The sequence below is a fragment of the Periplaneta americana genome, chromosome 12 (genome assembly GCF_040183065.1).
Source record: "Periplaneta americana isolate PAMFEO1 chromosome 12, P.americana_PAMFEO1_priV1, whole genome shotgun sequence".
Taxonomy (NCBI): domain Eukaryota; kingdom Metazoa; phylum Arthropoda; class Insecta; order Blattodea; family Blattidae; genus Periplaneta; species Periplaneta americana.
The window spans coordinates 128,049,103-128,061,645 of NC_091128.1; the positions used below are offsets into that span (position 1 = coordinate 128,049,103).

At 35.2% G+C, this 12,543-nt stretch overlaps 1 protein-coding gene across 1 annotated transcript in view; it reads left to right on the forward strand.

Annotated features, from left to right (window-relative positions):
- LOC138709978 (cardioacceleratory peptide receptor-like) overlaps positions 1-12,543 on the forward strand; it is a 414,250-nt gene that overhangs the window by 380,958 nt on the left and 20,749 nt on the right. Inside the window, exon 7 of the mRNA XM_069840659.1 lies at positions 2,680-2,841. Coding sequence (XP_069696760.1) covers positions 2,680-2,841 — 162 coding nt within the window. The remainder of the gene's footprint in view (positions 1-2,679; positions 2,842-12,543) is intronic.

The following is a 12,543-nucleotide window of genomic DNA, read 5'->3' on the forward strand; positions in this document are numbered from 1 at the left end:
CCAGTAACATGATGTCCTTTTGAACCATATTCCATGACCTTCGTCACTTTTTTTTCATTGCAATTTGCAACGCCAAACAAAAATGCAACTTTGCTTGTATTTTTTATAGATTCGAATCACTGCATTAATATAATTAAAAACACACACACACACACACACACACACACACATATATATATATATATGACATGCATTGATTACCGAAGGACGTCATGCGACATTCGAGCAATATGCTATTTGGCATTTACGATCACTGAATAGTTAAAATATTTGGAAACTACGAATATGAGATTATGATCATTGGCACAAAATGATTTGATTTATTACTTCACACACATGACGTATTATTTATTGTCTGGATATACTCTAGTTTCAGTACTTCCTCTTCGTATACAGAGGGAATTGATTTCGACTCACAGAGTTTTAATGGTTCCTTTAGATTTTTATTTTTATTTTTGTAGGTTATTTTACGACGATTTATCAACATCTTAGGTTATTTAGCGTCTGAATGAGATGAAGGTGATAATGCCGGTGAATGAGTCCGGGGTCCAACACCGAAAGTTACCCAGCATTTTCTCATATTGGGTTGAGGGAAATCCCGGAAAAACCTCAACCAGGTAACTTGCCCCGACCGGGAATCGAACCCGGGCCACCTGGTTTCGCGGCCAGACGCGCTGACCGTTACTCCACAGATGGGGACTGGTTCCTTTATAAGGTAACTACGACCTGTGAGTTCGAGTCCCAGTTAAGCCTGGCATTTTTATTAAAAATCGATTGTGACATTTATATTGTCACACAGTAGGCCTATTGCAGTTAGGGTATTTCTCGAAATTCTCCCATTTCCTCATGGAAGGCATTAATATCACTCCATTAGCATATTCGTAGCATACTAAATCTAACGTTTTGTAACGCTGCAAAGAGTAGCAGGGCTCCTTGAGGTCATTGCCCCGCAGTGAGGCTGAGTGTAACTCCAATTATCCAGTCCGCAAGATTTGCGAGAGGAGAATGTAAACAAAAATGCATCATCAGATAAGTTTAGATCTAATTACTGTACAGTAGTGGCAAAAAAACCGGACCGACTCTTGTAGCTGATTTCAGAACATTGTTCGCTCCAGAGCACGGTAGACTGGTAACTAAGACTTTCGTGGTTCGAATCCTGCCTGCAAAGGAAACTTTTTTTTGTTCCTTATTCAAATTTATTCACAATACTACTACTTAATTAACTTATTATTCCCAGAACATGAATTTTACCAGCAATCGAAAAGTATTGGGAATAAATTTGAATAAGGAACAAAACAAAATTTCCTTCTCAGGCAGGATTCGAACCACGAATGTCTTAGTTACCAGTCTATCGTGCTCTGGAGTGAACAAGGCTTTGAAATCAGCTACAATGGTCGATCCGGTTTTTTTTTTTTCCACTACTGTACATACGTAATACGTAACACATTATTTAATATTATAAAATTAATTCTTTTATAAATTAATTTATTTTCAATTTCTTCAAAGATATTAACTAAAATAGAGATTGAGTTATAGAATGTGTATCTGATGAGATGATTTTGTTTCATTCTCCTCTCGCAAGTCTTGCGAAATGGATGATTGGATTTACACTCACCCCCACTGCGAAGCAGTGACCTCAAGGAGCACTGCTACTCTTTGCAGCGTTGCAACGCATTTCATTTCTTATTCTCAAAATTGTTGGAGGTATAAAAAACTTATTCGACAAAACTTGTTCTCACTCACTTGATCTATTACCTCTATGAATTCATGTACTAGTTTCCCTTTTACTCGTCAATCGTTGTGGCTGAGGGGTTAGCGAGTGTAACTCCGAGCCCAGCGGTCCCGGGTTCGATTCCTGGTGAGTACGAGTTGCCTGGGTGAGATTTTTTCGGGATTTTTCCCTCACTCCTGTGGATGAATATCAGGTAACTTTATCACTCATCTTCGCCACTTCCTTTCCTTCCTCATCATCTCGTTTGACTCTACCGGCAGCCTGCCGAAGCTTCTGACTCTCTAGACCGGCCTCCGTGGAATGTAGTTCAGCGATGTTGGATGGCTTCTGCAATGGCACCCGAGGCAGACCTACTCGGGGGAGGAGTTTCGCCTCAGACCGAATGATATATGGATTCTATCGGCTGTAGGGACCGGTCGTTAAGGGAGCCATGTGGTTAGGGCGGTGCGCGTATGGGGTCTGTGGCATGCAACTCATTCCATATCGAGGGTTAGCGCAATAGATCTCAATAGGTCGCAGTGCTGGGCCATCCGTGCCCCCCGTCTCAGTTAAATTCCATTCTATTCCCTTTTACTCTGTACAAGATTCTTAGCTCGGTCGTCATCGTATTTCAAACAATTATTTTCTCGTTTATCTCTGCCTATCTGTTTTTGTACTGTCTGTCTTCATAGTGAGGGGAGGGGGAATGCTGCTTATTGCATCACCGTGCTCTGTTGCGATAATCTTACCGATCTTCTAATAAGGTTTAATTTCATGCACACTATTAGCTTTTTTCTGTACCTTCCATCTGCTTTGCTAGAGACGTCAGAAGTCGATTCTTTCGTTGCGATAGCAATAATCATCTGATCGCCTATGAATAGCGTCTGAAGTTTAAAAGCGATACAAAGTAAAAAACTTCAGTTACTGATGCGATAAAATATGAATTTGGGTGTGTTCTTCTGTTGCAGACAGTGCGAGTAGCAGCTATCTGCAAACGAGCGGCAAACACCGGATGTTACGTCATCAGCAGCTCCAACAGGAGGACCACGACAGCCGGAGAGCCAGTTCTAGAGGCATAATACCCAAAGCTAAGGTCAAGACAGTGAAGATGACCTTCGTCATTGTTTTTGGTGAGTTCTTAATCAGCGTCAGCATTACACCAAGTTGCTTACTCATGCGATGCTACTGCAGGGAACCGCGAGATGGCAAGTTTCAACTGGGGAAGTAACGAAAGAAGTACTTTTTTATTCTGTTACTGTAACAACGAATGTGGTTTGCATTATGTATCAAATATAACATATTTTATTTCCTCCTCAAGAAATTCTGTAGACAGGACCATTGATTAAATATAGCTACCTGTACAAATCTGGCTTTCAGGTAGTAGCTCCCTGTAAAGCAGAGCAGGTTTGAATAATTTCAAGGAAAAATTTTTCCGGAGCCGGGTATCGATCCCGGGACCCTTCGCTTAGCGCTCGAACTCTCTACCGACTGAGCTACCCCAGGAACCATACACGACATCGTCACAATTTTTCTTTTTATATCCACACAACTCAAATGAGCTGACAAGACGCCAGAACTCAACTATGAGTGCACACAATACCGTGTGACTTAATATAGCTACCTGTGTTTGGAAGTGGATATTCCTCGAAACGCTCTATCTATCTATCTGTCTATCTATCTATCTATCTATCTATCTATCTATCTATCTATCTATCTATCTATCTATCTACCTATCTACCTATCTACCTACCTACCTACCTACCTACCTACCTACCTACCTATCTATCTATCTATCTATCTATCTATCTATCTATCTATCTATCTATCTATATATCTATCTATCTATCTATCTATCTATCTATCTATCTATCTATCTACCTATCTATCTAAGTTTCGAAGTTACTGATGATGGCGAAGCAGTAACCCCGAAACATGTCTAATAAAAGAACAACTGCTTCATGAAATATGTTCATACAGCTGTTCTAATTATTTTATTATATTTTAATATATTATTTTAAGAATTTCGAGGTTGAAGATAGTCCTAGATTAGAAACTCAAAGAAAAGGGGACATAGGATGAGCCAAAGCGAAGACAAAAAAAAATGATTTGGTAGCGAAACAGGTTATAGGGACTTCTACTATTGACGTTGAAAAAGAAGGAGAAGAAGACGTAAAGGAACGTTCCGAACATTAAAATTATTAGAATATAGCCCTAGATTAGAAACTCTAAGAAAAGGGGACATAGGATGACCCAAAGGAAGACAAAAAAATTATTTGATAATGAAACAGGCTATTGGAACTTCCACTCTTGAAGTTGAGGAGGAAAGAGAAAGCGAGAAAGAAAGTATCGAAGTAGATGTTTTCAGTATCTTTTTTATTTTATAAATATAATATAAGAATCAGGGATTGCAGAAACAGCACATGTTACTATTTGTAGCGAAATAAGTTTATTCGAGTTTCATGGACTGTTGATATAGGTTTATCATTCCATGCAGAAACCACATATGTCAGTATAGCCGTTTCACATTTGGAGACCTGTGAAATCCTGGAAGCGCGCAGAAGCAACTCATGTCAAAGACATGTGCCGGCCGACACATTGGTTCCGATTCCAGACGGCAGACATCTACGACACAAGGATACAAAAATTGATCCCACTGAATGACAAATGTCTCAATTCTGGTGGTGAATACGTTGAAAAATAACTCAACAATTGCTATATCATTTCCAAGAAAATGTTCCATGAAAATTTGTTCTCTTTCTGTAAACGGCCCAGGGAAACTTATTTTTTACGGTCTTCGTAATTGAACTCGAGTGGCCAAAATTTTTGTAACCACTTCTTTTGACATTATTAAAATGATGGAAGAAAAAAGATTAATTATTTTATCTGCCCCCATGAGAATGTTTGCTTATAAGTACAAAGGAGAAAACCATATTTACCTTCTTCATTGGCATATCCAGACAAAATCGTGCCAATTCAAAGAGAGAAGCTTGACGATATACGCAAACCTAATGCGTTAGATACCACATGAATATCAAGAATTTTACAATAATATTCTTCAGTGGTCTATTGTGAAAAAAATAAGTTTATTTATATGTTGAACTTATGTATTAAGTACACAGTAGGCCTATGCATATATTATGTATGTATGTATTTATTCACACTACAATGGGTATATACCCTGTGGCAGTGGTAACTAATTACACTCAATAATGACAACAATAAACTTATTAATTAAAAATATAATTAATACTAATACTAATAATTAATACTAATAATAATTTATAATAATAATAATAATAATAATAATAATAACAACAACAACAGAGAATATCCTAAATTAAATGAAACGATTACTTAAAATAACATTTGAAATAAATCTAATTTGTATCTTAAACCTGAGATCGAACTAAAACCCACGAGTATGATATGTTCATATCTGCACAAGTACCTTTCAACATTACACTCATTTCGCTGTCAACTCACTCACTGCACTGGAACTACGACACATTTCACTGATTCTATCCTGATTTCACTAACACTTCAAAAACATTTCACTGTTCAAATACTTTGCACTGCCACTATAAACTATAAAGCTTCACTGACAGAAACACGTTTCACTTACACTACACACTTCACTGACACAACATAATTCTTCACTGATACAACACTTCAATAACAACATACCATTTGCACCCTTTAAATACTGTGTATAATTACCGTCTATTAGTAAAGTCCTTAAGCCTATTTTAATACATTTTTGGTTGTTGGTAAAGCCTTTAGTAAGTCTGCAGGTAAAGCATTCCAGTCCCTGATAGTACGATTGAGAAAAGAAAACTTTCCAGTGTCCGTCCTCTGCCTTCTTTCCCTCAATTTATATGAGTGGTCGTTCCTTGAAGAGTAATTTGGCGGCTGCAACCTATCTTTTATTTCTCTCCAGGCAGGCTCACCTCTGTATGTTATGAACAGTGCGCATAATCGAATTCGCGTTCTCTTGTCCGTGAGTGTGTCCCATTTTAATGGTGAATTTTTCCGAAAACACTTGAGAGCCCGTTTTTGAATCTTTTCCAGTGTCTTAATATGTTCTAATCTGTAAGGATCCCAACATGCAGCACCATATTCCATTACTGGACGTACTAGTGATTTATATGCAATCTCTTTGGATTTATCAGAACCTTTTCTTAGTACCCTCATCACAAAGTGTAACGCCCTCCATGCTTTTCCCGCTGTGTCTGTAACTTGTTCCCCCCAGCCGAGATCGCTGCTAAATGTTATTCCGAGGTATTTACATTTGTTAACTTCCGGAATGGTTTCACCCCCTAACGTATACGATGCTACTATTTTATTTCTTTTCCTTGTAAAGCTGATAGCTTTGCTCTTTAGAGAATTTATTTTCATTTTGTTGGCTGTTTCTCAATCGTTTATTCTATTGAGGTCATTCTGGAGAAGAGTAGTATCTTCATAACTTTTTATTTCCCTGTATACCATACAATCATCCGCGAATAAGCGAACCCTAGAGAAGATATTAACTGGCAGATCATTTACAAAAGCCAAGAATAGAAGAGGCCCCAAGACACTCCCCTACGGGACCCCGGAAGTAATTTCAATTGGGTTCGATAATTCCTCCCCTACCAGTACTCTCTGAGTGCGGCAAGTTAAAAATTTCTTGATACACTGGAGCACTCAGAAGTCAATCCCCGTTGATTGTAGTTTAACCAACAATATACCGTGTGGGACTACATCGAATGCGCGTGCAAAGTCAATAATCACTGCATCTACTTGGCTACTGGAATCTATTTCGTCTTTTAAATCCTGACATGCAGTTACTAATTGACTAATTGACTATATCCCTAATCTGACAAATAAACTTTAGTAGAACTGAAATTATTATACTACAATTTTGATTCTTTGCAGAAACAACACATGTCAAGCTAATATATATTGATTTATTTCATTAACGATTCATTAGTTTGCAATACATTTGGTATAAAACGACATATCTATTAGACTTCTGTCTGAAGAAGCCAGTACTATAACCAATGATGTGGCCTACCACCAGTAATACCGTTTTTTGTGTGTACTGAAAAATGTAGTTTTCATGACAGGTGCTGTTTCTGCAATCCTCCATTTATATATATATATATATATATATATATATATATATATATATATATATATATATATATATATATACACACACACAGACGTGGACAAATTATTAACAAAATTGACGATTTCTTATGATAATTCTATTTACAAAATTTGACTTTTCAATTTAGAGTACAGTTGAAAATTTTGCATATTTCCTTCATTACAGAAGACAGAAATATGCAAAAATGTCAACTGTAGTTTAAATTGAAGTGTCAGGTTTTGTAAAAATATATAATAAAAATCTTCACTTTTGCTAATAATTTGTAAATTAGCAAAAAATGTCAACTGCATTGAAGAGTCAAATTTTGTAAAAATACAAAACAAAAATCTTCAGTTTTGCTAATAATTTGGAAATATCCAAAATGCCAACTGTGGTCCAAATTGAAGAATCGAATTTTCTAAAAATATACAATAAAAACCTTCAGTTTTGCTAATAATTTGTAAATATGGAAAAATATCAAATGTAGTCCAAATTGAGGAGTTAAATTTTGAAAAATATACAATACAAATCTTCAATTTTGCTAATAATTTGGAAATACACAAAAATGTCAACTGTAGTCTAAATCGAAGAATCATATTTTGTAAAAATATATAATAAAAATCTCCAATTTTGCTAATAATTTGTCCACGTCTGTATATATATATATATATATATATATATACATCAGTTTTATCTCCTATGCCCAACTGTAATTTTTATGAGTGATGTTATAAACCAGTCGGCTAGGTTGAGGTGGCGGCAGATTGTATCTGTATAGCGTAGTGGACCTTCGCGTAAGGGAACGCTCTATATAACATCTCAGTTCAGTGATGAAGTACAAAAAGTTGTGTACGTTACAATGACCCTACACTTAAAAACGGCATAAATTATCTGTTTACACTTGCAAGGAAATGAAACCCGTAAAAACTCTTTGCTCGTAAAATGAGTTGATGTCCAGTAAACATGTTAACAGGTTAAAAAAGTGACATGCTTGATCTCTGATCACAACTAACGTTCAAAATAAATATCATCAGAAGGAAGAGATCATATAACGGTCAATGTTCCCATATGAAAATGTTACAGCAAAACTTAAAAATCAGTTTACGAAATCGTATAAGGACGAAACTGAAGTTGAACTGTGAATATTTTGTGAGCTAAAGAGCCTTTGTTTGATGTAGTAGACTTTTGGTATTACTAGCATATGTAACAGTTCAAACGCAATTTTAACACCGTATGGAAGTCATAGATTTGAGTTCGAAACCCACGTTGTTAATGTCTTGGCTTGTGCTCTCTTATATGAAGGCTCGAAGCTTCAAACTCATGTCTCTGGAATCTTACCAATTAACCGCCAAAAATGTATCACGCTTAGAAAAAGTTTCTTTTTATTCCACTCATGTGGAGACACTTTATCTGGCTGCAATACTATAAAATGAGAAAACAATTAGCCTATGAATTTATAATAATTTCCAATAACAGCCACAAATTCACTCAATTTAAGCATATGATCAAGTAATGGGAGAAAAATGTTCAAGTTGAAACTTAGTATCTCACGTTATACAGAGTGAAAACAAAGTATTTCCCTGATTATAAACATTATTAGAAAACATTGGTATTAGAGGAGTTCTACTCAAATTTTTTCGATCATATTTAGAAAATAGATATCAGAAAGTCAAAATTGACCATTATAATAACAATTGTAAATTGATCGATATTGGAATTCCACAAGGTACAGTATTGGGACCAATCTTATTTATAATATATATTAATAATTTGTTGAAAATTGATCTAAAGAAATATGGTGGTAATATATTTTCTTTTGCAGATGATACTGTACTAACTTTTAATGGGGAAAATTAGGATAACACTTATTTAAATGCTAGGAATGAAAAATTGGCTTGAACCTAATCTCCTGTCTTTAAATACTTATAAAACTACCTATATTCCATTTTCTTTAACAACAAGAATAATTATCACCTAGTAATAAATAATATTTCATGTAATGAATTAACAAATAATTATTGTAATTGCCCAAATCTAACACCTTCACGCAAGTCATATATTTAGGAATTATTATAGATCAGCATTTACGTTGGGATAAACAAATTCATTTTATGTGTACAAGTATAAGAAAGACAATTTATAAATTCATAATACTTCGAAATTGTATCACTAAGGAGACATTGAGAATAATAATGTTTAGCTTTAGTACAATCATTCATACAATATGTTATTATAAACTGGGGTGGAGTAGCATCATCTGTACTTAATCCATTAATTTTATTACACAGAACATTAATAAAAATTTGTCTAACCAAAAATATGGATTACCCAACAAATTTAATTTACACAGATTTTAAAGTATTAACTATTGAAGAAATTTATAAATATAGTTTACTAACTTACTACCACAGAAATCAAGTAAAACATAAATCTCATCAACATGAATATCGTACTCGAAGACAAAAGTCCACTTTCCCATTAATTGAGCCTAAATGTCATACAAGTGCAGCTCTTAAACATGGTACTATTTTCGGCCCAAGACTTTATAATACAATTACAAATCATTTTCCAAATTTGAAATATTTTAAAGTTGACGCTTTTAAAAAAGATATTTATAAAATTATTCATGATATGTAATATTAACAAATGTGAGTATTTTTTTTTTACTTTTTATTTCTGTCGACTACTGTATATTCATGTTTTATTGAATATCGCTGGCTTCTGTCTGATTGTGAATTTATATTAAATGTTTTTTTCTCTCTCTTTTTTTTCTCTTGTGTGTTATTTATTGGTCTGAAATAAGTTACTTACTGTATTTAGTAAACTGTCCTTGTAAATTTTATGTTATGTTATTGACTAAGACCACACCGTACACGAGCCTAGCTCTTGCGATAGTGGCTGGAAACGTTTAGTTTTATAATTTTAATTTGTACTCACTAGCTAGCTAGCTAGCTAGTTAAATAAATAAAATAAAATATATTACTGAAAAACTGCACTAGATACAGGAATGCATCTTGATCAGTTTTACATACGTATTTTTTAACGTTGTAGGCCTAGAACGCTCCCATCACCAGCAACAAACATTAAGTCGGAAAAAAATGTCTAAAGGAAAACTGTTCAAGAATCAATATATGTGTTTTACAAATCTGAAAGAGAAAGGGAAAAATTCTCTCGGGAGAGTACCGCCCATTACTATGGTTCGCAGTAAAGATAATACATGAAAGAGATGTTGTCAAAGCAGACTGAATGGCAAACAACACATAAATCTATCGTACGTGAAAACAAAACATAGCTGTCCATCCTGCGGCAGAAGCGTTGATATCTCGACACCAAGCTTCTGTCGGAACTTTGACATATATGCATATCATTGTGAAATGACGCGCTTCGTGTGTTTTGTATTTTATAATCCATCAGAATGTCTAATACATTTTCAGTAATTTTGTTGTGAAATTCTTCGATATAAAATTTTTCGTATATGTAGCATGATAGGCATAAATACTGTATTGTAATTTTATAGTTTGCGGAGAAATAATTGTATTTAAATCGAAATCAGTCCCTAAAAATACAGGATGTCCGGAAAGACCTGACGAAAAATAAATAACTATATCTCTGAAACTATTGCATTTATTATCGTGATGTTTTCACACTTACAAAGAGAAACACAATAAATTTTAATGTACCTCTATATGAGCACCATTTGTGACCAGGGCTATGTCCTAGCGATACTCAATCTCCTGCCACACACACGAAAGCATATCCGGTGTGACTAATCATATTGCTTCGTAGATTCGGCCACGTAACTCACGTCCTTCACAAATCCCACAGAAAGAAATCCAGTGGGGTCATGTCCGGCGACCGTGACGGCCGTGGTGTAGGTCCGCCCCTTCCAATTCAACGGTCAGGAAACGTGTCATCGAGGAAAGCGCGCACATGGTTAGCATAGTGTGGGGGGGCTCCATCCTGTTGAAACACGGTTTCTGGTGGTAGTTGTGGGACAGCGTAATTTAGCAGCATATCCAGGTATGTGTTACCTGTTACTGTGAGCTCTTGTCCGTTTGGAAACGACGTTGCACACGCTTGACTGACTTAAATTCAGCCAGTCATAAAACGCATTCTCCTTTTTCTACTGTGGTAAACATTGTTCGGCTGTTCACTTGATACACGCACAACTTACATTTCCAGCTCTGACAGCAAGGCTGTCTATATACTCTGCGCAGAACGAGCTTTTCTCGTTTTCTCCTAGCACAATGGTATGTGCACTTGTGTAACATGCTGCTAGGTAACAAAACTTATTGAGTTTCTCTTTTTAACTATGAAAACATTGAGATAATAACTGTAACAGTTTCAGATATATAATTACTTATTTTTCGTCAGGTCTTTGTAAATAGTTATTTACAATACAAATGCTTAAAATTTAAGTTTAATTTGTGTGCAGGGGTGTTTGCGAAAGGAGGCCACAAGTTGAATGTAGCAAACCTTCGAACAAAATAACATAATTTTTAACTTGTGTTTATTTTTATTGGTTTATTTTACGGCGCTTCATTAACTTCGTTGGTTATCTAGCATCTGAGCGAAATGAAGGTGATAATGCCAGCGAAATGAGTTCAGGATCTGGCGCCGAATGTTACCCAGCATTTGCTCTTAATGGGTTGAGGGAAAACCACGAAAAAAAGCCTCAACCAGAAACTTATTCCAACTCGGATACACGTGTGCCATACACTACTTTTTAGGAAAATTGAGTATAGAATATATGGAAATCAAAATCTTTGTGATAGTAAGCCTGAGCAACAGCACGTAATCCTCCTAACAATGCATAATTAGAATTAGATGACCAACCTGCAATTATAACAGTATACACACCCAAACTAGTACAACAAAGAAAAAATAATAAACCCAACTCAAAAGAAATAAAGCCAGTAAAGTAAGGAATTACAAATCATACCATAGAGACAATTCTCCCGACTTCTTCATTCTTGTTTTCCCTCATAATTGTAACTATGAAACTTCATTACAATAGCTCAGTGATAAAGCATTTGATAGGCTTTATTGTTTACTCTACATCTGTTTATTAATTTACTAACGAATTTATTGTTTTGTTGTATTACTTATTTGTCTGAAATTCATTATTTATAGTCGACATGGTTGGCGAGTTGGTATAGCGCTGGCCTTCTATGCCCAAGGTTGCGGGTTCGATCCCGGGCCAGGTCGATGGCATTTAAGTGTGCTTAAATGCGACAGGCTCATGTCTGTAGATTTACTGGCATGTAAAAGAACTCCTGCGGGACAAAATTCCGGCACATCCGACGACGCTGATTTAACCTCTGCAGTTGAGAGCGTCGTTAAATAAAACATAACATTTTTTTTCAGTATCTATATTACTATTGGCTTCATTTTTTGCTTCATATCTCCTTATCAATTTACGTATTCGTCTGTAACTTAATGTGTCATTTATTTGCTTATCTATTCAACATTTCTTTCATTGTTTACTTCTTTCTTTCTCTATATCTACATATTTTCTTACTTACATATTCATCATTTTACGCTGTACTTATATATTCATTTGTTTCCTTATTTATTCATTATTTATTTCATTATTTGCTGCCTTATTTTCGGTATCTATCTATCTATCTATCTATCTATCTATCTATCTATCTATCTATCTATCTATCTATCTATCTATCTATCTATCTATCTATCTATCTAT